This window comes from Pseudorasbora parva, chromosome 24 (assembly GCF_024679245.1).
Source record: "Pseudorasbora parva isolate DD20220531a chromosome 24, ASM2467924v1, whole genome shotgun sequence".
NCBI classification, from domain to species: Eukaryota; Metazoa; Chordata; class Actinopteri; order Cypriniformes; family Gobionidae; genus Pseudorasbora; species Pseudorasbora parva.
The window spans coordinates 7,883,557-7,909,301 of NC_090195.1; the positions used below are offsets into that span (position 1 = coordinate 7,883,557).

Genomic DNA, 25,745 nt, shown 5'->3' on the forward strand with positions numbered 1-25,745 from the left:
GATAAATGTTTCTTGAGCACCAAATAAGCATTTAAAGGGTTAGTTCACCCAATAACCCTCACCCTCGGGGTAGACCAATATGTGGGGGTGCTAAGAAAATCGATATTCATGACATCAGAGTTACTTGCTTAGTTTAAAAAAAAAAAAAAGCAGCTATGGTACACACCACATTCATCAGAAGTGTAGTTTAAAATTATATTTGGCCAAAGAACAGGCATATGCAACTAATTATATTTTCATTTAGCTTAATACAAGTGACCACAAGACAGCGACAAAAACCTTTTACGTGCAAAGGTGAAAGACATCTCTACGTAAGCATGTGTGCATACTTTTCACTTAAATTAAAGGGGAGGTTGCATGCGATTTCACTTTTTTAACTTATTTACTGTGTAATGTTGCTGCTTGAGCATTAACAGCATCTGCAAAGTTACAGCGCTGAAAGATCAATGCAAACAGAGATATTGTCTTTTAAGTTAAGGCAGTACAACAAGCTTCTTCCTGGGCTGGTGACATCATAAACCCTTGCTTGTCAGCGCAGATGTGACTTCTGCCCGAATTCATTCATTCATTTTTAGAATGCATTGAGAAAGCTATTTTACACTCAGCGCTGAACGTTTTTTGCAGTCACCGAGAGATAATGAATGTTCAACTTTAAATAAAACGCAGCGCTCATCACTGTCACTTTTTACCCAGCAGTCCAATCAGTGGAGATGGGGCGGGACAAATACAAAACCGACCAACCGCCACATTCGGCTTGTACAACGTCAACAGATGAAAACAACAAGCATAACAACAGAACAAAAGCATTTAAACGAGAGCCAGAGCAGATACATTACATTGTATCGACATTTTGATATAGAACCAATACAGAAACAAATTATCTGTGAAATGAGATACTAGTAACACTTCTGCAGATATTCTGTATCATAGCAAGCAAAGTGCCTCAGATGAGAAAAAAACGCTGAGCTGCCGAAGCGCTCTCAAGCACCCACAGCTAGGCGTTTTCAGCTGACTAAATATGCTTTGGTGGACACGCGGCCTAATAATGCAGGAAATAGTGCTTACATTTTTGCGTCAGGAGTTAAATAGGGTTAGTTCACCCAATAACCCTCACCTGCAAGCCATCCTAGGTGTGTATGACTTTCTTCTTTCAGCCAAACAATCGGAGTTAAATGTATAAAAATAAAAAAAATATTTAAAAAATACTGGCTCTTCCAAGCTTTATAATGGCAGTGAATGGCCATTGAGAATTATATCACATACAGCCATTACAGGAAGCCAGTAATTATAAATATAACAAGTTATAAATATGGATATTCTTCTAGCAAAAATGTATCGCTTTGCTTCAGAAGGCCTTTATTAACTCACTGGAGCAGTATGGATTACTGTTATGATGAATGGATGCACTTTTTTGGGCTTCAAAATCTAAAGTACCAATTCCTTCCAGGATAATTTAAATTAACTCTGATCATGTTTGGCTGAAATAATTAACGGGTTACTTCAGCGATTAGCATATGGCTTTGTATCAGTAGAAACCCTGGAGTATTTTCAAATGATTGTGCTTCCCCCCCCCCTCATATCCCCCTGAGACAAGAGATTTATGCATTTTATTTCTGGAAAAATTCCTACGATGACGCAAATTGATGATATCAAGCCAGCAGAGGGAGCTATTTCCGCATGTTTTCAACCCGCGCATGGGGGATGGGAGATCGCACTCACAGCTCAGCTCACAGCTGCAGGCATTCATGTAAACGGAGCGGCCGGCGGAGCAAAGTGAGTGTTTCAACTTCTCAAATTAATTCCTATGAAAGTTAAGCTTCCAAAGGCATGAACTGAAAATGTGCCAGACTGAACATGCGCTGTGAACGACTCCTGCAGCGTTAGTGCTGTGACACTCGCACGTAGACTCAGTTATTAGTTGTCGTGTCTGTTATCTAAGGCCCCATTTACGCTGCATGGTTCAAGTGACCCAATTCCGATTATTTCCTCTCATGTGGCACAGATCGGATATGACATGTGAACGTGTAAGCAGTAAAAAAACGCATGAATTCCGATATCCTCAGATCAGATTCAGGCCTCACTCATATGTGGTAATAAATCCTATATGATTCGGATGCGTGCATTAGCGTCTGCCATGTAAGCGGTCAAATCGGATATTCCCCAGTAAATGCGAGTCGTACGTCACTGAGAAAAGGACGGAGGCGAATGACGTCAACTCAGGTGGACTCAAACTGCGATCCAGTGTTGTCAAGTCCCCGGTTTTCATGCAGAATTGGGCTACTTTAATACAGTTTTGAGATGCAATTGGACGGGTTTTGTTGTGAAAACCTGGCAACCCCGTCAAGGGCTCTCCTCTTTTTCTCCGCCTCAAGAGAAATGTCTACAATCTTTTTGTCTGCGTCCATTGCATATTGCACTGTTTTACTTCCTTTCACCGGTTAAGAACGTCTTGGGTTGTTTTGCCAGTGTACAGTGTAAATGCAAATATCGGATACGGGTCGCTTTTGAAAAGATGATGTAAGCGGGTCGTCAACATCGGATATAGTCACCAAATCGGAATTGTGCATCAAGACCTGCAGTGTAAATGCAGCCTAACTTTTATGAAAATGAACACAGTGGGCAAATGATCCAGTAATTTAGCAATTTAAAATAGAATATCATTTTTAAAAAAAGTTTAAAAATTAAAATTATTTTAAATTGTAATAACATAAAATTATTATTTTAACTGTATTTTGGAAATTAGGCTGGGTGAGCATGAGAGACGTCTTTCAGAAACATTAAACATCTTTAACAGCCCTAAAATGTTGAACAGTAATGTACATTAAAAGTGGAATCTGTGCGATACAGTATATGGGGAGCAAATTACCATAGCCTTTCTCTACAGAACATATACAAATCTAGTTCATATAAATTTTTCACACCAACCATGCTCTGATCCTACACTGAAGGATCTCCATATCCTCTTTCCTGTGTCTCTGGTGTCTATCCGTCCTACAAAGCTCAAGAACCAATTAAAAAAACAGACCCATTATCCCTGGGAAGTTCAGTAGATGAATGAGTGAGATTATATCACAAGGGGACGATATGCAAACAGCTACAAGCAACATATAAGAGGAGGAAATGCTATTTAGAGACTCCAATCCCTCAATCCTACACTGCTCAACAAAAGAAAGCTACATTGTTCTCTCTCCCTCTCCGACTCAAAGATATTCTCACAAATGAACTGTATAAGCAGGAAACTATAACAGGGCCTATCGATATGAATTAAGATAACACTGTAAGATAATGGCAGAGAGGGCAGGAGATTAGTCCCATCCTCTATTATGCTCTTAATGAAGTGTTACCAGATGTCAGTCAACAGTGAAATCTCAAAATGTCTTCCTCATTTTTTTTATGAAAGCTACGATTTTAATTTGCCAAAGTTTTCATAGGGCTAAAACTAATTAAAACTGTGTCGCTTCAAATATTAACCAAAGAAATTCTGGGATTCATGTGGCCCTGAGCAGAACTGAGTCATGATTGTTTGACATGCTGAAAAGGTGCTACACTGCCCTCTGTTGGTAGATAGAAACACTGGACGTTTAACAGTTTTGTCACCAATGTTATAAAACACAAACAGATCAACCAGTGTCCGTCTAATTATAATAAACTAGCTGAGAGTGAATGAATGCATTTAATAGACCTGACACATTCAACAATTCTCATTAGTGTAATGCATGTGGGTGTCTCTAATTCTCATCAGTGATTCTTCTCATTACTGTAATGCAATAATGAGTCGCCCTGTTTGGACGTAATATTTTTCTTTATTATTAATTCAGCATAAATTAAAAGCAGTACTACAAATATTATCATGATACTATACAATCTGGAATAATATAACACTATATTATTTTGTTTAGCAGTTTTAAAATTTGCAGTAAAATAACGAGGACTGCAGTAGATTGTGTGCTCATTTAACTGCACTTTTTATTTTTGGGGGTTAACTGATTTTTTGACAGACTTCATCCCAGCAGCTTCAAATCAGGCCTGACAAACCATGTAAACTCGTATTTTATATCAGTCATTTGTATCATCAATGTGTCCAAAGGGCCTTTAAACTCCAACAAAGAACCATTACTCATACTCACAATTTCTTAAGGGCTTTAATCACATGATTCACTAATGAATCCTGTTTTCCATGCGGCTGATGTCTGCTGACCTCCCGGATGGACTCATATACTCTCAGCTTCACTGGAGGTTGGCTGCCAAGAGGAATAGAGAAGATCAGATGATTCTCATAACGTTTATATCCATCCATTTGCCAAATTCCAAATTTTGAGCTGTTAAATCAGAATGTACTAAATGAGGATATTCATGATGAAGTGTAGTTTAACACTGCTGGACTGTAAGAAATAAAAAAAGAGATGTAATATTATACTGTAAGTGATTGCATGACAAGACTTCAAACATGCAAACTGAGTATCTGTACAAGAAAAAATATGTTAAGGCACGAATTTAATCAAGTAAGGTACATTACAAGGCATAATACATGCATTCAAATACTTTTATAATGCATTGTATACACCGATCAGGCATAACATTATGAAAAGAATAACACTGATTATCTCTTAATCACGGCACCTGTTAGAGGGTGAGATATATGAGGAAGAAGTGAACATTTTGTCCTCAAAGTTGATGTGTTAGAAGCAGGACAAAATGGCAATTATAAGGATTTGAGTGAGTTTGACAAGGGTCAAATTGTGATGTATAGACAACTGGGTCAGAGCATCTCCAAAACTGCAGCTCTTGTGGGGTGTTCCCGGTCTGCTGTGGTCAGTATCTATCTAAAGTGGTCCAAGGAAGGAACAGTGGTGAACCGGCGACAGGGTCATGGGTGGCTAAGGCTCATAGATGCACGTGAGGAGTGAAGGCTGGTGGACCAACACAGTATTAGGAAATCATTTTATGCCTGATTGGTGTATACAGGTAAAGACTTTAAATAAAGTGTTACCGATATAAGACATACTTTCCATAATTTAAGTTGTCTTTTTTTATAGTGGCTTTATATTATTCTAAATTGTGTGAAAAGTAATACTAGTAGGTGAGTCCAAACTTTTGATTAACAGCCTAACTAAAAAAGTGCTGCCATATTAAGCGGTGCATTCAGTCAGAATTACCTTAACCACAGTCCTAAAGTTGATTTACAAGATAATCACTCACATTTTTCAGTTTTACCAATCCTTAAATAAACCCTTCTTTGTGCGTGCTATTCAAGATGCCCGATTCCAACTGGAAGCAGATCTATATTGCAGCCAATTAGAGCCATGACTCATATGTCACTACCCACAAGAACATTCATTTTTGCTGCTCCAGCAGGCTGTCGAAAAGACTGTAAACATTACTCAGAACATCTCTGGGACTACAGTGGGATTGAAATGACTGACAGGTCCTCAGTTTGTGCGTCACACCTCTGCAGGGGTGCGGCCCACGTGTCTTTTATAAAAACACTTCCTGTTTGTGACTTTCACTCTACAAGATGTGACTTTCCAAAAAAGACACAAGGGCGATTTTTAGAATAATGACGCAAGTTTGACGTAGGTTAAGTTATGCATAAAAAGCAATATTACAACTGAATGCAACGGACTGCAGAAAAACCTGTTTGTGTCATTTCAAAGCACACTACTGTTCAAAGGATTGGGGTCTATGGAAGGCTGTTTCCGCCACTAAATAAAAAAATAAAAAGAGTAATTGCGGCTTTATATCACAGAATTCTGACTTTTTTTCTCACAATTGCGAGTTATAAAGTCCGAATTCTGAGATATAAAGTCGCAATTGCGTGATATAAAGTCACAATTCTGACTTTATTTCTCAGTCAGAATTCTGACTTTATATCATGCAATTGCGACTTTATATCTCAGAATTCGGACTTTAAAACTAGCAATCGTGAGAAAAAAAGTCAGAATTGTGACTTTAAAACTCGTAATTATGAGGAAAAGTCAGAATTATTAGATGAAAAGTTGCAACCTTTTTTTTATTTAGTGGTGGAAACGGGCTTCCATAGGGGTCAGTTAGGTATTTTTAAAGAAATTATTCCTTTTATTCAGCAAGGATGCATTATACTGATCAAAAGTAATAGTAAAGGCATTTATAATGTTACAAAAGATTTCCATTTCAAATAAATGCTGTTCTTTGGAACTTTCTATTCATCAAAATATCCTGGAAGAATGTTTCAAATAAATGTAGCCTTGAAGTGAGAACCAATACGTGCACTGAATTTGAATGGGTTCTTCAAATTGTTTAAAGGGTCGTGTTTCTTTTTAATGCTGTCCTTTTTCTTTAGTGTGTAATGCATTTGTTTGTGCTGATTATACACATTAAAGGCTACTTACCCCTGTGAAATGTCTGACTCAAATCGTGCTTGCAAAGTTTGTTCTGACTGATCTGCTTGACCATCTGCATTCTCCAAATTCAACTCTGCCTCTGATACAGTAACACCGACAACATTTATTAACTGTGTGTTTACATTTGCTTTACAAGCCTTGGCAGATAAAACTCATGACTATGGTATGGGGTGTTACATTTCTGGTTCAGCTGTCCAATCAGATCACTTTGCAGAAGATGAGGGGTTTTTTTTAGAAACTGGGTGTTTCAGACAGAATGGGAATAAAGGTGCTGCAATAATAAATAATTATAACCTTTTAAAGGGGCTGTCTAATGCCATTTTGTGGATTCTGACTTACATTGTTAAAGAGTTGGATTTTCATGCTAAACATCTAAACATGGCCAAAGTAAAAAAAACAACACACAAAAACCAAGATGACATATGATGGAGTATTTCTGTGTCAAATGTTTTTTGGGAATGTTTTTTTGAGTATGGCCCTGTATGTCGTCATAAAGGGCAGAACTTCTTGTAGGGGCACTTCTCCTGGACAAGCGAAAACACACATCAACCAAAGCAAGAGCATTCCGAACAATGAGCTTTGTTGGGGTTATTGAAGTTGTTGGAAGTGCTATACAGGAGTTACTCGAGAAATATATCTCATATTGTTTTTAGACCACGAAAGGAAGGAGATTTCCCAAGGAACCCTGCATTAAAGGGTACATAACACACAGTTCAAGTCTCATGTAAATCTCAAGTACCTATAGAGTAGTATCGCATCCTTCATATCTCAGAAGAGTCTTTAGTTTTATCATTTAAAAAAAAGACACTGTACTGATTCTTTCTGAAAACAGCTGAACTCATGGAGGCTTGCCATGGGTGGAGCTAAAGAGTCACGAGTCGAGCACACACACACACACACACACACACACACACACACAATACATCATAGAATTATCCCTGGATAACTTTCGATTTACTATACGTTCTTGTTGTTTACATTATATGCACTTACACCGACTGCCAAAAAAAAACAGACATTTGACGCAGTTTCACTCACCGTCTGCGGTTTAGACTTATGACCGGGAACAAACAAACACACTTGCAGAACCACGTTGCTGCTCCGGAAAAACAAACAGCATTAATTTCAAACACTTCTTTAGTGACGCTGTTGATTTTATGGTCTAAAAACAAAATGGCAGCGCTGCTTCAGTAACCCGAACGAAGCTCATTGATGGACGTGCTTTTGCTCTCGCTCTTCCGGCTTGTGCCCATGCAAGGAATTCCGCCCTTTATGACATTATACAGGGCCAATAATTAAAAACAAAAACGTTTAGAAACTTGTTTGAATCCTGAAGGAGTTTTTTTTTTCTTCTTTTGACCATGTTTAGCATGAGAATCCAACTCTTTAACAGTGTAAATTCAGTGGCGAAAACAAGCTTCCAGAATGGTATAAATAACTGACTCCATAATGTCTGCCCCATAGATGCAAACCTTTTTCCTTACTTACTAAAAGTTTCAACTAGTTTTAGTGGTATGATCTCATGATATGCACTGTGATTACCAATTAGTCATTTGTATTCATTAGTCATTTTTTTTAAATATTAAAGAAATAATTACTCACATTTTGCTGTTGAGTTGTATTCTTGGTAAAGATGTCTGAGGGCGCAAAAATATTCCTTGATAAAGTTTCATGAATTTTTTATGGGCCTCTTCAGTAGAACTGATACTGGGAAGAGATACGAGAATGTTAGACACTTTTTTAATGGAATATTAAAAGACTAGAAATTAAGTTCAAAAGCAACTAATACATTCTTACTTTCACCTTAAAATTCTTACCTTTCACTTAGCTGGTTTATCTGTGTCAGCTGTGTGTAGTCAATGTCTAAGAGTCTTTGCTCAGCTGTGATAAAAGTAGGAATCCACATTTGACAGATCAGTAACAACCGACAAAAAATATTGTCCTATTTCTGGGAGGATCAGGGCTATTTGTCATAAAGGTTATATCTAACTGCTACGATTACACAAATAACCACCTTCAAAACAGTCATAAAATTTGGCTGAGTTATTGGTTTGCATAATTTAATGCAAGAACGAATAAAAGGTATAGCTCACCAAAAAAAGAATAATAATTCTGTCATACTTTAAAATACTTTCTTTTGTGTTCAACAGAAGACAGACATTCATACAGGTTTGGAACAGCCGAAGGAAGAGTGAATGATGACAGAAATTTTCAAATTTTTGGATGAACTATCCCAAATCAAAAGTGGCGCACACACACACACACACACACACACACACACACACACACACACACACATTAGAGAGAGAGAGAGAGAGAGAGAGAGAGAGAGAGAGAGAGAGAGAGAGAGAGAGAGAGAGAATTTTTAATTCTATCAAAAGGAGGACAGTGCCAAGTTACCCCAATAGGTATTGAATAACTTCCCTCTAGCCTAGCACAACAATAAAGGTTGAAATGCTTAATAGAGATTCGCAGTCAAGACTTTTCTCCGATATTAATAGTGTTATGTTTGTAAGACTTCAGAGATCAAATCTAAAGCTTGTTTTACCGAGTTAAATAATTAAATAGGCTGTGTGTCAACCAGCTCCGGTGCTTTGTTGTCATTTACAAAAGGGAGTGATCCTAGTTCAGCCAATAATATGAACTAAACAGTCTATGATATGTACAATGCACCTTACTCCTTACATTATTGCACATTTGTATTTGAAATGTCTCTGTACCTGAACGCTGGTATCGGCGCATGACTGTTTGAAGTGTCATTGCAGCAAATGATAACGAGACGATTGTAACAGTGAGAAAATGTTTGGCCTGTAACTGCGTCATGGCAACAGCCAAGTAGACTCATATTACAGACAGAACAAGATTGTCGTGTTAAAAGATTATAAAACGTGTGATTATTAGGTTCTTGTTGGGATGGCATCAGGGCACGCTTCCACATGCAAAATAAAAAGCGCACGTCGAAGCTGGCATTTAAAATTTAGAAAGTTAATGAGGTATAACTACAAGCCAACAAGCTTTCAACTCTGTAAACAACGTCATATTGAGTAATTTACATTTTAGACACAATAGTTCAATAAGTGTGTCCTGTGTGCATTTGCTTTGCCAGTACAACTACTTCCAAAAACAAACCTGTAACATTTGTGTCGCCAAGACGCCAAATCAAGTGTTTTTGAACGATTCAGTAGAATGACTCACTGAGTCTCCAAATGAATCAATTCGGTTGAGTGAATGAATTAATGACTCGCTCATAAAGACGGTAATTTGTCACCACTAAGTTAACTGACCTAAAAAAAGAAATGTAAATAAATACCATACACTGTAAATTGATGGTATTATACACATCAAAGTTATTATCGTTAACCTACACTATTAAAACATTTTTGTTAATGGAAATAAAGCTGAAATATAAATATTAGAGTAAGCTAAATTTTCACAATTGTGTTTAAGTAGAAGCAAACAAAGTATTTTTTATATTTAAAAAGACAAAAAACGCATCCAATGATATTACATTCATATTACAAAATTAAATTACTAATTAACGTAAAATTAAATCGAAAAGTGAAACTACAAAAATAAAAGCTAAGTTCAAAATATTAATAAACGCTATAATAGTATATAATACAAAAATAACACACTTGACATTTGCATTTTAAACTAGATTCTAAAAACGTTTTAATCATCTTTGGTCAATAACAAATAAGGATGACCAGCAACTCATGAATACATCCTTAAATAATGGAAGACGAGGAACCATTGTATTGTAAGACAATAGTGAAATAGAAACATAAAACAAACATGTCTCTATTCTGAATATTAAAAGGGGAAAGAATAAAGAGATGGAAGGCCTGTAAGATCAAAGATGTCTTTTCTTCTTCTTGTTAGCCTTGCAGTTCCCTGTGAAACCACAACAGTAAATCCCCTCAGCTGAACTAAAAGCTTATAAGGTTTAATTAAGTAAGTGGTCTGCCGCTCCATATGAGCCCAACTAATCCAGCAGAACAGCTCACAGGTCCACCAGTGAAATCTGCTCAAAGCTCTGTGACAATTTGCTGATATTCTCTGAACTGTATTAAAATTTAGAAAGGCTGCAAACACTACAGAAACATACTGTGAATCAAACTACAAGGTTTATTTTGACCAGAAACAAGCACTTTTACTTCTTTTTTGTATGACTTCTTCTATATTTGACAACTTTCATAACTTTATAAAATAGTAGTTGTACATAAAGAAATATTCAAATATGTATAACATTTGTGGCTGTAGGCATGGTTTGGAACGTGATCGGTGGTGAATTGTGGCCTCAACTCACTTCTGCGGTCTGATTGCAGATGGGTATTAGTGGTCTAAAAGTGCTAATTGCATCAGGCAGCAACATTAGGAGGACTGGAGCCGTGGTCACACAAGAAGGATAATCACAACAGCGATCTCCTCGGAGGCTGCCTGCCATGTTCAGCAAGCTGAAGAAGATCCTCGGGGGTCCGACTGTGGGTCCCACCCCGGCCTCAGACTCTAAGCCGGCCCCTGCACCTGCTCCTGCCCCGGGCCCGGCCAAGGTAAAGTGGCACGTATATTGACTTTATGAACATTTTTGGTGCTTTTTAACTGAAGTGCATCGATCAACTTGCAAATGTAGTTCTAGCTAATTATTAAAATGAATATGAATGAAATAATGATAAATGCTTCATTTTATTTATTACATAATAACATGCAACTGCAGTATATAGAACATCATGTGTAATGCATATGTTTTATAAGGCATTGATATATATTTAAGCATTATATAATTAAGCATATTATATACATTATAATACATTATTATGTATGTTATATATATGTATATATATAATTAGTATAGTGTATATTTGAATATGAGTAATGTACATAATATTAAGTTAATATATATATATATATATATATATATATATATATATATATAAAATAGAGAAAAAATAAACAACTATGAGTGTACATATATATCTTTTTAAATAATATAAAGTATACTAATATACATAATATAAAGTACATTTATAATATAAATAAATCGATTTTTATATATAATAGTTATAAGTTTAAGCTAAAGGAAATGTGCTTGAGTATTTTAAAATAGACCGTTTTGTTCAACAATCTATAAATAATGTAAGCCATCATATGTCATTTATGATAATGTTTTTGTAACTGCAAGACCGCTTTGGGATAATGATCAATCTCTGCACCCAGCAGGAAGAAAAACCTGCAGACAAGCAAAATGAAGACAAGAAAGATGATAAAGGCCCTGGTAAGTCATCTGTTATCATTGTAATTATCCTCTAAATTATCTCATCATTCATTGAGTGAGCACCTGCAGAAGATGTTCCAGATGAGAGACATTTGAAATAATTCTTACCGTCTGTCACAGGTTGCTTTGCAGTAATGTTTGTAATGGGTTCAGTAGCATATATGACCATCTGTAAGCAGCTTCTGGGGTCACTCCTCCATCTGTGCCCTGAGTCTTCATCCAGTTAGAAATCATGAAGAAAAAAATGCCTCTAAATAACTTATAGGCCCAGCTCCAGCTCCAGCTCCAGCTCCAGCTCCAGCTCCAGCTCCAGCTCCAGCTCCAGCTCCAGCTCCAGCACCAGCAGAGTCAGAACCAGCAGCAAAACCGGCAGCCCCAGCCTCTGCGCCAGAACCTGCTCCCAAACCAGAGGAGACACCTGTAAACCCAGCCAACGGCCAGCCACCTGCTGAAGGGTAAAATAAATACTAACATTTTTATCTGATCAATCATATGACACTTTGGTCTGACAGTTTTTAATAACATAATGGCAAGAGAGTAAACTGTCATTATATGTTGACTTTAAATCATTGTTTACTATGCAAGTGCCAAGAGTCTTGATGTCCTGAGTGTGATTGATAAGCTTTATTTAATCAAGACTAATTAACTAGGCTCTCATTGTTTTGGAAAGGACTCACATTATAGTGGCTGAACAGCATGTGAGTAAGTTATCAGTGCAAACACTATAGGTAAGATCCAACACTGCCAACGGAGACGTGGAAGATTATGAGACCATGAGCTGAGAGGAGATTACAAGATTTACAGTGTGTTTGATATAAGAAGATCTCTAGAGCTACTTTAGAGAACAAAAATAATGCCTGACACCAAAGTGGGGGGAAAATGGCACAGTGCATGGTTTTATGATGGATATGACACTCGAAATATATTAATGTTTTTTTTAACTGATTTTTTTTTTTTTTTGACAATATAACCTTTGTTTCTTTGAAAGACAGAACATTAACATTTGAAATGTATGTAAGGATTATGCACTAATAATAATCTCATAATAAGAGACACAAGGCTCATCATGACCAGTAGAGGTCAGCATACAAACAAAATATATACAGTTGCAGCTCTGTAAAAATTGGGTTGTAAATCTTCAGTTTTTAGTAAGGTCTACAAGTTAAACATATATCGTCAGCATCAGTGTCATGCAACCTTTCACCTCAGGTAATCTCACAGTTCATTTAAACTCAGCCTCAGGTTGTATGAAGAAATAAACGTTGTGTTTACACGGGTCCAATGGAAGCCAATGGAGCAACGTATACGTACTTCAAAGCAGCATTTATACGGCTTTACAGCTCAAACAACACACATTTTATAATGAAAAATCATACATACACGTACAAATATGCGCATTATAAGCTCTAAAACGAAACTAGTGTGATAATTTCAATGACTTTAGCTGATTGAATTTAAATCCGTCCTGTTCACATAGAGGAAAATCAACCGGAAGTTCATTCGCCTAAAGGTAGTCTTAACATTTATTTTTGCATTCAGGAATTAATATAAACACTGTTACATAAAACACAATGTGTATATTTTCAGTCAGATGTGTATCACAATTTTGTTGAATACCTAATTAATTCTAGAATACCTTGGGCCCATAGACTTTCATTGTAAGTTCTGTAAAACACAATTCTTAGTTTTATTAGACTGGGGGACAAACATCTTTTTTTTAATTATTAAGAATTTGTAATTATTTTGTCTTTAGTTTTACAGTTTCAGATATAATTTTGATAGCATATTATAATGTAATACATTTATTTCACCTTCTTGTCATTGTTATGTAATACATTTATTTCACCTTCTTGTCATTGTTTGTGTAACTGTTATAGTGAGGAGGCCCCTGCTCCAAAATCCCGGCCCATTGTGATAAACGAGCATTTTGATGCTCAACTCATCGAGATTGTTCAACGGTACCGGACACGGACTGAACAGTATAAAGAAAAGGTCATTGACCCCTATGCATCCTCCCCAGAGCAAAGCCCACCTGTCAGTGAGTACAAATCAATCCTATAACACATTTCTCAAACCCATCCCTCATTAAATCCAAATACAAATCCCCAGACTACATTCATAAAACCCCTGACTGAAACAAGTCAAACAAAGCTTTCAGATCATACAAACATCAGTTCAGTTTTTCTGAATTGTAAAGATCATTAAGTTTTACATGAATTAGCTTACAGTTTTTCTTGATTGTTTACACACATTTTCTGAAAGCCTGCCTCATAACTCATCTCAGAACTCTACACTCAAATCAAAAAGCACACACACACACAAAAATGGGCAAAATTCCCTAAATTCTTCTGCAAATGAAACTTTACATTCAAAAAAATGTTATTTCTTCTCAAAATGGTATTTTGTTTTCAAATGACACACACAAACCATCATATGGACAGACATTTATAAGAACCATTGTTTGCTCAATGTAAAGATGAGTGGAAAACACTTCTTCTCCATTTATCACAATGCCTTTTTTGTTTTTACAATATTTGACGGACAGATGTGTTTTTATGGTTTTCAAAAACAGAGCAATAATCCCTGCCATTATAAAGCTTGGATTAGCCAGGACTTTTTAAATATAACTCCACTTTTATTCGTCTGAAAGAAGAATGTCATATTTACCTAGGATGACTTGAGGGTGAGTAAATCATGGACTAATTTTCATTTTTGGGTGAACTATCCATTTAAGGTTTTACAGGTGTGATTTATTTGACAAACTGATTTAGGCTATTGAGAATTAGGTTTAAAGAATGTGGTTTATTCATTCAGAAAATGTGTAATAATACATATTTACACCGCATAGCATGACAGTTATTTTGTGCTTGTTCTAGCACCCGTCCTGAGGAAAGATGACTACCTGAAGAAAGTGGAGGAGAGGAAACGAAAAGAGGAGGAGGACAAGAAAAGAAAAGAGGAGGAGGAGAAGAAAAAGAAAGAGGAGCAGGAGAGAAAAAAGAAAGAGGAGGAGGAAAAGAAGAAGAAAGAGGAGGAGGAGAAGAAAAAAGAGAAAGCGGAGAAGCCTGAGGAAAAGAAGGATGACACGAAGAAAGAGGAGGCGGCCAAAGAGGGGAAGGCCATCTGCCCAAAAATAAAATGCACCTTTGTAGATTTCCTTCTGAAGCCCATCGAGGACATAATGGACAAAAGACTGGGCGGCTCCATCGATCCTTTCACAGGTTACACCTCACAAATATGCCAGCTTTTGAATATGAATATGAAATTATGTTTGCCCCAAATTAGGACCAAAGTATCGGGATTGTTTTTAAATGTCAAACCATTTCCAAATCTACTTGGACAGATGGTCAGAGAGAGCCATGCATCTTCAGATTAAAAACAACCACCATGTTTGTCTGTTTTTCTTCTGCTCTTTTCTTGTAGACCGCAGGTATATCGGTTGGCTTAGCGTGGTGACCATTGCCTTTAACTATAACCTGTGGTTCATACCAGTCCGTATGGCCTTCCCGTATCACAACCCGGAGGTCATTCCATTGTGGTTCACCATGGACATCATTGCTGACGTCATCTATGTCATCGACATGATCGTTTTCCAGTCTCGACTGCAGTTCTGCAAGGGGGGAGACATCATTGTGAGAAAACATTCCTTTTTAACACAATTTATTGATAGTCTTTTCTGGAAAAAAAATATATGTATGTGTAGAAACTCATAATGTATTAACTGTGCATAATGTAAAAACTGCATCGTTTTAAAGGCATAGTTCACCCACTAATTTTAATTAGCCTATAATTTACTCACCTAGTGTATGACATTCTTCTTTTAGACAAATAATATCCGAGTTATATTAAAAAGTCCTGGCTAATCCAAGCATTATAATGGCAGTGAAAAGTTGCCTCATTTATGAAGTCCATAAAAGTGCATCTATCCATCATATAACTGCTCCACACGGCTCGAGGGGGATAATAAAGGCCAGTGGCAGTTTGTGTAAGAAAAATAAAAAATATATCCATATTTTAAACTAGACTAAAATAACTAACCTTTGGTGGACTGCAATATGCACCGATTTACCGGTTTAGAGTAACCCTTGACGTATGTGTACGAATGCAAAAGCACAGAGGATAGAGCAAAACAAAATGTAGCGTTGGTGGTTACTGATCCTTCTGTGGTCACACAAAAAATATTCACCACTTGGTGGCGCTATAATACGAAAAAAAGCCTAAAACAGCTGTAACTATGCAATCGTTAGTCCAATTGACTTGAAAATGGTCATGTGGTGTATTTTTTCAGAGTTGCCTTGGCAACCTATGCGGACATTTGTGTACCCTGAAAAACATGGCCGCCATCAGCCTTTTAACTTTGAGCACCTCTTTGACAAGGTAAATGGAGGTCAATAAGAACAAAACTCTGTGGGCATGCTCGACTCGTGGCCCTAGAGGTCTGTGCGAAGTTTGAAAGAAAACAGCCACCCGACGACGCTGTCGTGTTTTAGACCATATGTATCACACAGCATATCACACATACACATAATATGCATATCATATGTTAAATCTCCTCATTCTGTACAATTTTGCCTCAAGAACTACAGCTTTTAATCAAATCATTTGTTAAATATTTGAGATTATTTGAAAACTCAACTTTTTCGAACTCCTCATAGGCCTTTTGTTCGATTTGATCAAAACTTCAAATGCATCATCTAGAAACCTTCATGGCAAAAAGTTGTCAAAAGAATTTCAATCGATGAAACCGTTTAGCAGATACAATGTTTTATATATCTGGTATGGCCAATTGTGAATAACATGTCTGTATATTGTATGCACAAAATAGAAACTCGTTTTGAAGAAACATGGTTTCATGGATTTCTGATGCTCAGAGGGCTCACTGTAAACCATCAATCATTTCAACTGAACATGGAGCCTGTACTACTACTGTTGTCCACAAGAGGGACCCGCAGGATAATTAATTAGTCTTTTTAATCTAATCTTTATAATGATCCAGCATTAGCTGATAAACACATGCTTAAAAACTTTTTTTTTTTCTTCTTCAGAGAATCATGGTGCAATGGTAATATAGATTTCTATAATTTGCGTATTCTCCATCATGGATATTTTATGGTGTCAGGCTGTCAGCTCTACGTTTCGATTCAGCCTAGACCCAACAGCATAGGTCATAAATGCTTGAACCCCCATTAATTGCTGCTTGCAACTATATTTATTATTATTTAATTATTAGCTGTTTAATAAACATAAAGCATTGGTATTCCTTTACAGTGCATTTTAAAAATGTGAATTCTTTGTTTATCATTAATAATAATAAAAATAATAATAATAATAATAATAGCATGAATATTTAAATCCGTTGAATTTCAGAGGTCGTTCAAAAAGCTATTGCAATAAGGAAAATATGACGTGTTGTTGGTGAATTGATAATGTAATACATTTCTCATAATGTAATTGTTTTTTATTAGTTGATGAGCTCAAGATTTTATTACATTTGGAGAAAAGCATTACATTATAAACATTTTATTACAATAATAATGTAACACTTATTACATTATGTACATTACATTATGCAGTAATTACATTATTAATTGCTGCATGTCTTGTCCCATGGACTTTACTGTAAGTGCACAAACTTTTTTTATTTCATAATTTTCTTTCAGTATGACAGAGTTGTGATTAAAAAGAAATATCGGGAGTCTGCAAGATTTCAGGTATTGCAGATATTTCAGCTGACGTTCATCTTTAAAATAGCAATTTATCTCCCGATAAAAAGCCATTAAGTATTTATTCATTATTTCCTGTCCTTTCAGAATGATGTGCTATCCGTCCTTCCTTCAGACCTGTTGTGTTTCCTGTTTGGATACAAGTCCGTCTTTAGGATCAATCGTATTATTAAGGTAATGAACAAAGCAGGTTCTATAAATGCCTGTGTTCTGGCAGGAGCTGTGATTGGCTATGAGATACATAATTATTCATGAGCTTGTTATAGTTTTGAATATGCACTAACCTTGTTTTGTATATATGTTCTCCTTAAGTATGAAGCATTTTTTGAGTTCAGTGACCGTCTTGAAGGCATAATGACCAAAGCGTACATATGGAGGTGCGTAACCATGTGTTTACTTGTTAATAGTTAAACTTGCTCTAACTTTCTTATTAGAAATTGTAATGTTTCTTTGCTCTTTTTTGAAGATTTTGGGGGAAATTACAGCATAGCGTATTATTTCACCATGGTCCAAAAAATAAAATTTTGTAAATGTAACAAATAAATAAAACACTTCCCTATTTAATCTTGATTTCATTATAATTATACCTTATTATACCAAATTCTACATTCTGTTTGTTACCTCAATTTGAATTCAGGAACTGAATATTCTTAATTCAAATAATAATTTTAACCACAATTTTCATATGTTCCTTTTAAGAGTAATTCGCACTATTGGATACCTGATGTTTATTCTCCACCTCAACGCTTGTCTTTACTACGTGGCATCTGACTACCAGGGGATTGGCAAGACCAAATGGGTCTACAGTGGACATGGCAGCGCGTATGTAATTCCATTTACCCTTCAGATTCAGTCAGAATATGCAGATGTGTCTATTTTTTAAAGGTAAAGTGTGTGACTTTTTTTCACCACTGGCAGCACCAAAAAGAATAGCAAAAATAACAATTCATAGAGGTTTTCCGAACACTATCCCCATCTGTCATTTTTTGGACCAACAAAAAACCCATGCCTCCCCTAAACCCATGCCATTTTTGAGACAGTGCTGCTGTGAAAGAATATGTTGATAACGCCCACCTTCAAATCAACCTATGAAATGTACACTGATCAGGCATAACATTATGACAGGTGAAGTGAATAACACTGATTATCACTTCATCATGGCACCTTTTAGTGGGTGAGATATATTAGGCAGCAAGTGAACATTTTGTCCTCAAAGTTGATGTGTTAGAAGCAGGGAAAATGGGCAAACGTAAGGATTTGAGCAAGTTTGACATGGGCCAAATTGTGATGGCTAGAAGACAGGGTCGGAGCATCTCCAAAACTCCAGCTCTTGTGGGGTGTTCCCGGTCTGCAGTGGTCAGTATCTATCAAAAGTGCTCCAAGGAAGGAACAGTGGTGAACCGGCGACAGGGTCATGGGTGACCAAGGCTCATTTATGCACGGGGGGTGCGAAAGCTGGCCCATGTGATCTACTGTAGCTCAAATTGCTCAAGAAGTTAATGCTGGTTCTCATAGAAAGGCGTCAGAATAGACAGTGCATTGCAGTTTGTTGCATATGGGGCTGCATAATCGCAGACCAGTCAGGGTGCCCATGTGGACCCCTGTCCACTGCCGAAAGCCCCAAAAGTGGGCACATGAACATCAGAACTAGAGCACGGAGCAATGGAAGAAGGTGGCGTGGTTTGAGCAATCACATTTTCTTTTACGTCACATGGATAGCCAGGTGCATGTCGTGTGCATTGCTTAACTAGGGAACACATGGCACCAGGTTGCACTATGTGAAGAGCGTAAGCAAGCGTCGACAGTGTGATGCTTTGGGCAATGTTCTGCTGGGAGACCTTGGGTCCTGACATCCATGTACCACTTACCTAAGCATTGTTGCAGACCATGTACACCCTTTCATTGAAACGGTATTCCCTGGTGGCTGTGGCCTCTTTCAGCAGAGTAATGCGCCCTGCCACAAGGCAAACATGGTTCAGGAATGGTTTGAGGTGTTGACTTGGCCTCCAAATTCCGCAGATCTCAATCCAATCGAGCATCTGTGGGATGTGCTGAACAAACAAGTCTGATCCATGGAGGCCCCATCTCGCAACGTACAGGACTTAAAGGATATGCTGCTAACATCTTGGTGCCAGATACCACAGCACACCTTCAGGGGTCTAGTGGAGTCCATTTCTCGACGGCTCAGGGCTGTTTTGGCAACACAATAATAGGAAGGTGGTAATAATGTTATGCCTGATCAGTGTAGAGTCTCAGCATATTAAACTGGGACTGACAAAAGTATAAAAAATAAAAAAACATGCATTACCTTTAAATGAACTTTTTTTACATTCTCAGTTCAAGTTAAAGCATTAAAATGCTAAATGTAGTATGCAGTAATTGCAGGTTTTGGGGGTTTTCATATTCTCTTAGCTACCTGAGCTGTTTCTTCTATGCGGAGAAATCCCTCCTGATGATCGCAGAACTTCCTTTCCCTGAGACCATGTTCGGTCAGATCTTTCAGATGACCAACTATTTTTTTGGTGCCCTATTTTTGTCCATCATTCTTGGCCAGGTAGACATTTTGTCTCCAAAGCTTTTGTCTGTGAAGCTTATGCTCCTGAAGTGCTTCATAAATTTTTTTTTTTTTTTTTTCAGTTTTGAGGCTTTTTTCCCCGCTTGGCTTTCTTGCTTGGCCTTGGCTTCGCTCAATGTTTGATGTCAGCTGTTTTGACGTTGTAATACGCTTGACTCTTTAATAAGGATTCAGATACGAATGCAAGGTGTTTTTATTCTTCACAGCCAGATTTTTAGAAGCCACTAAATGTATCTCTTTTTTTCTCTTTCACAGGTACTTGCGCAGTTACTACTTTGCCGTGCGGACTCTTATCAACATTGGTGGTTTGCCTGAGCCTCACACGGTCTTTGAGATTTCCTTTCAGTTAACAAACTTTTTCGTTGGTGTCTTTGTCTTCTCAAGTTTGATTGGACAGGTACATGATGTGCTGATGTAAACATCATGAGCTCCTCCCCCTAATCACAGGCAGCCAATCATTTCATAGTATTCAGCTCTACCAGTTCTTCTATCAGAAACCGTGTTGATTTATTGTTCCGGTGTTCCGGTTGTTTTTAGGTTGTGCCACATCTTTATCAGATGTTAGGGATTCACACAATATTAAGATATTTTTATTTCTTTGTTTGTTTATTGGCATGAAACAGAAGTACAGAAGTTGTGATAGTCTTTTCTTCTATGATGTCATGTGAGTGACAGGTTGCCCCGCCTCCAATCCAGTAAACACGTCTTCAGAGAAGTGATGTCACTGAAACAGGGAGGGGAGGTTATTTTAGGTTTATTTTAGTGCCATTAATTTAAAGATAAATAATGATATACACAGATAAATTATTTATAATAAATACTACAATATTCTATTAATAATATGAATTGCCAATTTTGATTTCATGTTGACTTTAAAGTTACCCTTCAAAAACACTAATTTTATAAATTAATTTTATAACTGTTAAAGGTGCACTATGTAGTATTTTACAGTAAAAACCACCAGGCCAGTGTTAAATATTTTTTTCAGTTGAGTTCTTACAATACCCCAAATGATCGAATGCACAGAGCAACGTCATAACATCATTTTAAACACACTTAAATGTATCTAATATGATAAACAGAGCTGGGTTACCTCATACTCATGACCGGAAAAGCGGAAATGGCGCAGGCGACTGTGTCCCGTCGTCATAATAAAAGTCCCGCTGCTCGCGAGGCGTGTGTTTGTTTAACAATCCCTCCAGCGGCCTTGCTCAGCTCCTCAACACTCGGTCCTGCTCTTCTTCATACTACAGTAATGTTAGTAACCGCATCCATGAACATGATTTATGCCCGAGTTTTCCACCGGCTTTGAGGTAAAGATCACATGTCCCCAAGATGCTGAGCTCAAACTTTGCGTCATCAAACTACACACTTGTTTTGAATAGGCGACCTCTAGTGGACGGAAAGTTGCGTAGTGCACCTCTAAATTCATTTGTAGCATTTCAGACGATTGGTTTTAGTTTTTAGTATTGTATTTTGAATTTAACTTGACAAATTAGTGTATACTTTTAATATCTTTCATCAGTTATCATAACACAAATATAATTATCGTTTTATCAGTATTACTTAGTCAAATTATTAATATTGGCACATCCCTATCATATGTATAGATGTTAAAGGGAAAGTTCACCCAAAAGGAACATTTCTATCATGAAAATATACTCAACCTCAAGCTGAAATGAGACCTGCAGAACACAAAATAATATATTTTGAAGAATGTTGGTAACCGACCTGTTGATTGTCCCCATTGACTTCCATAGTATTTTTTTCCAATACCAACGGGGCCCATCAACTGTTCGCTTACCCATTTTATTTTCATTTTATTTATTTTTATTTTTCAAAATATATTTTTTTTGTTTAACAGAAGAAGAAAAAAATCATATAGGTTTTGAACAAATGATGTTGAGTAAAGGATGACAGGATTTTCATTTTTTCAACTATCCCTTTATCTTTATGTTACAGATGAGAGATGTCATTGGAGCAGCTACTGCCGGCCAGACCTACTTTCGCGCATCCATGGATGCTTGTGTGGCGTACATGGTGACAAACCGCATCCCCAAGCTGGTTCAAACCAGAGTGCGCACCTGGTACAACTACACCTGGGACTCCCAGGGCATGCTGGGTAAAATCTTAGATTAAATGTACAATTATCTGAAATGAGTAGCAATGACAGAGTGGTCTTTCTGATTCAGGTTTTTCTTTTCCTCAGATGAGTCTGAGCTACTGGAACAGATGCCTCTGGTGATGAGAACAGCCATCGCTGTGGACATCAACCTCGCTACTTTCCAGAAGATCGACCTTTTCAAGGTGGGCTTGATTTAAGGAAGTAAACAGACAGTGATCAGCTGCACATGATAAGTGGGTTGATGTTTCTGCAGTTTTTTCACACAGGGCTGTGACAACCAGATGCTGGTGGACATGTTATTGAGGCTGAAATCCATTGTGTACTTGCCTGGAGACTTTGTGTGCAAGAAGGTGAGTTATATTGCCCTTTATTTATGGATAGGCAGCAAACACATCAAGTCCTCACTCATCTGGTTCTTCACAGGGTGACATTGGAAAGGAAATGTACATTATTAAGGCCGGAGAGGTGCAGGTCATCGGTGGGCCGGACAATAAGATTGTCTTTGTGACTCTAAAGGCAGGCTGTGTGTTCGGGGAGATCAGGTGAGATATAGAAATGAGAAACTGGCTTTACAGCTATGTCATGAACAGTGTTGGGGGTAACTCATTACAAGTAACTTGAGTTATGTAATCAGATTACTTTTTTAAGTAACTAGTAAAATAATGCATTACTTTTAAAATTTATAACAAAATATTTGAGTTACTTTTCAAATAATTAACACGAGTTACTTTGTTTTCCCATTTATTGACTGACGCGTCCCCTGTCCCCATGTTGAGATAAATCGTAAGTGTGGAGTCGTAAACATGATGGATTGTAGTTCTAACCGTGCGTTCACACCGGCGCCAGCGAGAGCATCAAAATTCGCTCTTGCCGCCCTGCCAACGACGCTGTAGAAAGCTTCATGGACGCGCTGCCGCTCTGACGTAAATCAAATGATATTTCTTTTTTAAACTGTATTTAAAGAGGCCGCAAATCAAACAAGCATGTTGATTGATAGACTGACCAGGTCTAAGTAGGGTATAAATTAACCACATTAAATCGTTTAAATGTGAAAGTAAGAATGAATTGCATACCCGCTGAACAACGAGCATTCTAGCGCCTATAAAATAGTGTTGCGCGACTTCTTTACAAATTACACATCACTATGAATGATCTTGTCATAAATGATAGGGAAAACCGCACCGCAATGATCAGCTTCTCTTATATTTTGCTTGGGAACTAATGTGGTCGGAAACCAAAGTTTACAGGCCTGCGTTCTCTGGATTACTCTCAAGCGGAGCACTTCTACATTCTGACTGGTTGTCGCCGAACCACGTCATAGCTCATTAACATAAAGTTGAGCTGATTTCAACTATCCTCGACGCCAAAATTGTCCAAGACGCACCACGCCGCTCTCGCCGGAGCTCACCGCACGGCTCCCATTGAAAACGAATGACTTCCGGCCACCTTGCCGCTCTCGCCGCCAGCGGTGTGAACGCACAGTAACGTGCATTTACTAATCTCATTTGCACAAAAAAAAAAAAAAAAAACAGTATCCCTCAAAATTAATAAAATCTGGGAAATGCGCAATCCGAATACTATGCAAACCTCCTATAATTAAATGTTAAATAAATCAAATATTTGTATGCATTCAATCTCACTGTATTGCTGCTGACCTTTAATGATTCAGTTAAACCATATACAAAAAATATTTTTTAGTTTTTATTGGGTAAGTGTTACCTGAGGCTTATTATCTACTTTTGGTGTGAAAGGATCTTTACATTTGCTGAAAAATTGAATTTTTCTGTTATTTAAAAAAAAAAGCTCAGCCCAGGTGAAAAAAAGTAACGTAAAAGTAACGTAACACATTACTTTTCTTAAAAAGTAACTAACACAATAAATTACTTTTTAAGGCAGTAACGCAATATTGTAATGGATTACTTTTCAAAGTAACTTTCTCCAACACTGGTCATGAATGTGACATATGAAATATGAATTATCGTGTATTTAAAATCGTCCCCAGTCTGCTGCAGTCTTCAGCCAATGGTGGAAACAGAAGAACGGCTAATGTAGCGGCTCATGGATTCGCCAACCTCTTCGTGCTGGACAAGAAAGATCTCAATGACATCCTGATCCACTACCCCGAGTCTCAGAAAGTGCTGGCCAGGAAAGGACGGTGAGTTATGTCACATTATTCTTTGAGCAGCGAGTCATTTTCTTAGGGATGTTGGATTCGATTAAAACGAACCCTTGTGCTATTGCTCTGTTTGTGCGGTTCATTTGAATTTGTGTGAGCGCTGCCACCTGAATCCTGGTGCGCACCAAACAAGCAGACCGAGATTGCTGAAAAGATGGGTCTCAGTCCACTTCCAAACAAACTCTGGTGTGGAGTTTTTTTCTCGCCATGGTCATAATGTTGGCCATCACATTTCGGTGCAGGCATCAGAACCACGTCTCCTTGCAGCAGATCTTCCTTTGTGTGTGTGATGGAGGCACACAACATTATTTTAGCACACATCCCAGCACACAACATTATTTTAGATGTTTGGTAAGTTCGGTCTCATAGGCAATGTGTCATAAAAGCCGACGACGCATCAGGATGTGAATGTATCCATATGCCTTTAGGTTCAGTGATAAAAAAAGCGACCAGGATTTTTTTTTTTTTTTTGCGTTAAATGCAATTCCGGTTCCAGTAGATGTATTAGTGTTAGGATCTAGGTGAGGGGTCTGGTCTGTACTACCAACAGTGAAATCTAAAATAACGGTTAACGTTTTTCACAGGAAATTGCTGAAAGCCAAGGGTCCGCCTCCTGCTGCTAAAGCCGACGAGGAAAAGAAAAAAGGACTGTCTATGTATGGACAAAAACCTCCCACTCCAAAAATGTTGCGTGCCTTTGCAGGAGGAACGTTCACCAAAAAAGGCTTTATGGACAGACTTAAGGTAAGACATTCTCAGATATATTAAGTATAAAGCTTGGAGTCAGTAAGATTTTTATTAAACTGATCAAAAGTAATAGCAAAAACATTTATAATGTTACAAAGTATTTAGTTTAGTAAATCATCAAAAGAATTTGGAGAAAATGCATAATGGTTTTCACTTTCACAAAAATATTAAGCTGCACAACTGTTTTCAACACTGGAAATAATAATAATAATAATCAGTATTAGACTGATTTCTGAAGGATCATGTGATACTAAAGACTGGAGAAGTGATGCTGACATTTATTTACTATATATATATATATATATATATATATATATATATATATATATATATATATATATATATATATATATATATATATATATATATATATATATATATATATATAATCACTTTTGAGTGTTAGAGTATATGGAATAAAACTGAAATGATAGATGTATAATTCAGTATAATACTAAAAATACAGTTTAACAAGAGTACATTTTTGTTTCTCTAATTATTATTTTTATTTATTTTTTCATTTTTAGACTGCAGCTGCATCAGAACGTCAATAATCACGTGAAATACATTAAATGTTTCTCTTTGATGATTTAGTTCATTTTAAAATCATCTACTGTCATGTATTTAAAAGATATCTTTATATGTAAACAATTTGAACATGAGCTCCTTTCCCTGCCAACTGCAGTATTTGCCAATCAGTGAGTTGTATCAATAGCAATACATGCATTGTGATTGCAACCATCT

At 37.1% G+C, this 25,745-nt stretch overlaps 2 protein-coding genes across 2 annotated transcripts in view; one reads left to right on the top strand and one right to left on the bottom strand.

Moving 5' to 3' along the window:
* Positions 1-9,215, bottom strand: part of cnbd1 (cyclic nucleotide binding domain containing 1) — a 53,327-nt gene extending 44,112 nt beyond the window's left edge. Inside the window, exons 1-4 of the mRNA XM_067435351.1 lie at positions 9,101-9,215; positions 8,198-8,261; positions 7,983-8,087; positions 4,128-4,241 (exon numbers count right to left, since the gene is read on the bottom strand). Coding sequence (XP_067291452.1) covers positions 4,128-4,241; positions 7,983-8,087; positions 8,198-8,261; positions 9,101-9,203 — 386 coding nt within the window. The 5' untranslated portion in view covers positions 9,204-9,215. The remainder of the gene's footprint in view (positions 1-4,127; positions 4,242-7,982; positions 8,088-8,197; positions 8,262-9,100) is intronic.
* A 1,484-nt stretch (positions 9,216-10,699) lies between these two features.
* On the top strand, positions 10,700-25,745 carry LOC137063671 (cyclic nucleotide-gated channel beta-3). Its single transcript, XM_067434936.1, has 18 exons — positions 10,700-10,933; positions 11,601-11,655; positions 11,921-12,110; positions 13,533-13,693; positions 14,532-14,876; positions 15,079-15,287; positions 17,316-17,366; positions 17,466-17,552; positions 17,691-17,755; positions 18,078-18,200; positions 20,209-20,350; positions 21,916-22,075; positions 22,163-22,260; positions 22,345-22,428; positions 22,502-22,620; positions 24,081-24,233; positions 24,839-24,998; positions 25,529-25,745. The coding sequence occupies exons 1-18, from the start codon at positions 10,826-10,828 to the stop codon at positions 25,553-25,555; spliced, it is 2,337 nt and encodes a 778-aa protein (XP_067291037.1). The 5' UTR covers positions 10,700-10,825; the 3' UTR covers positions 25,556-25,745.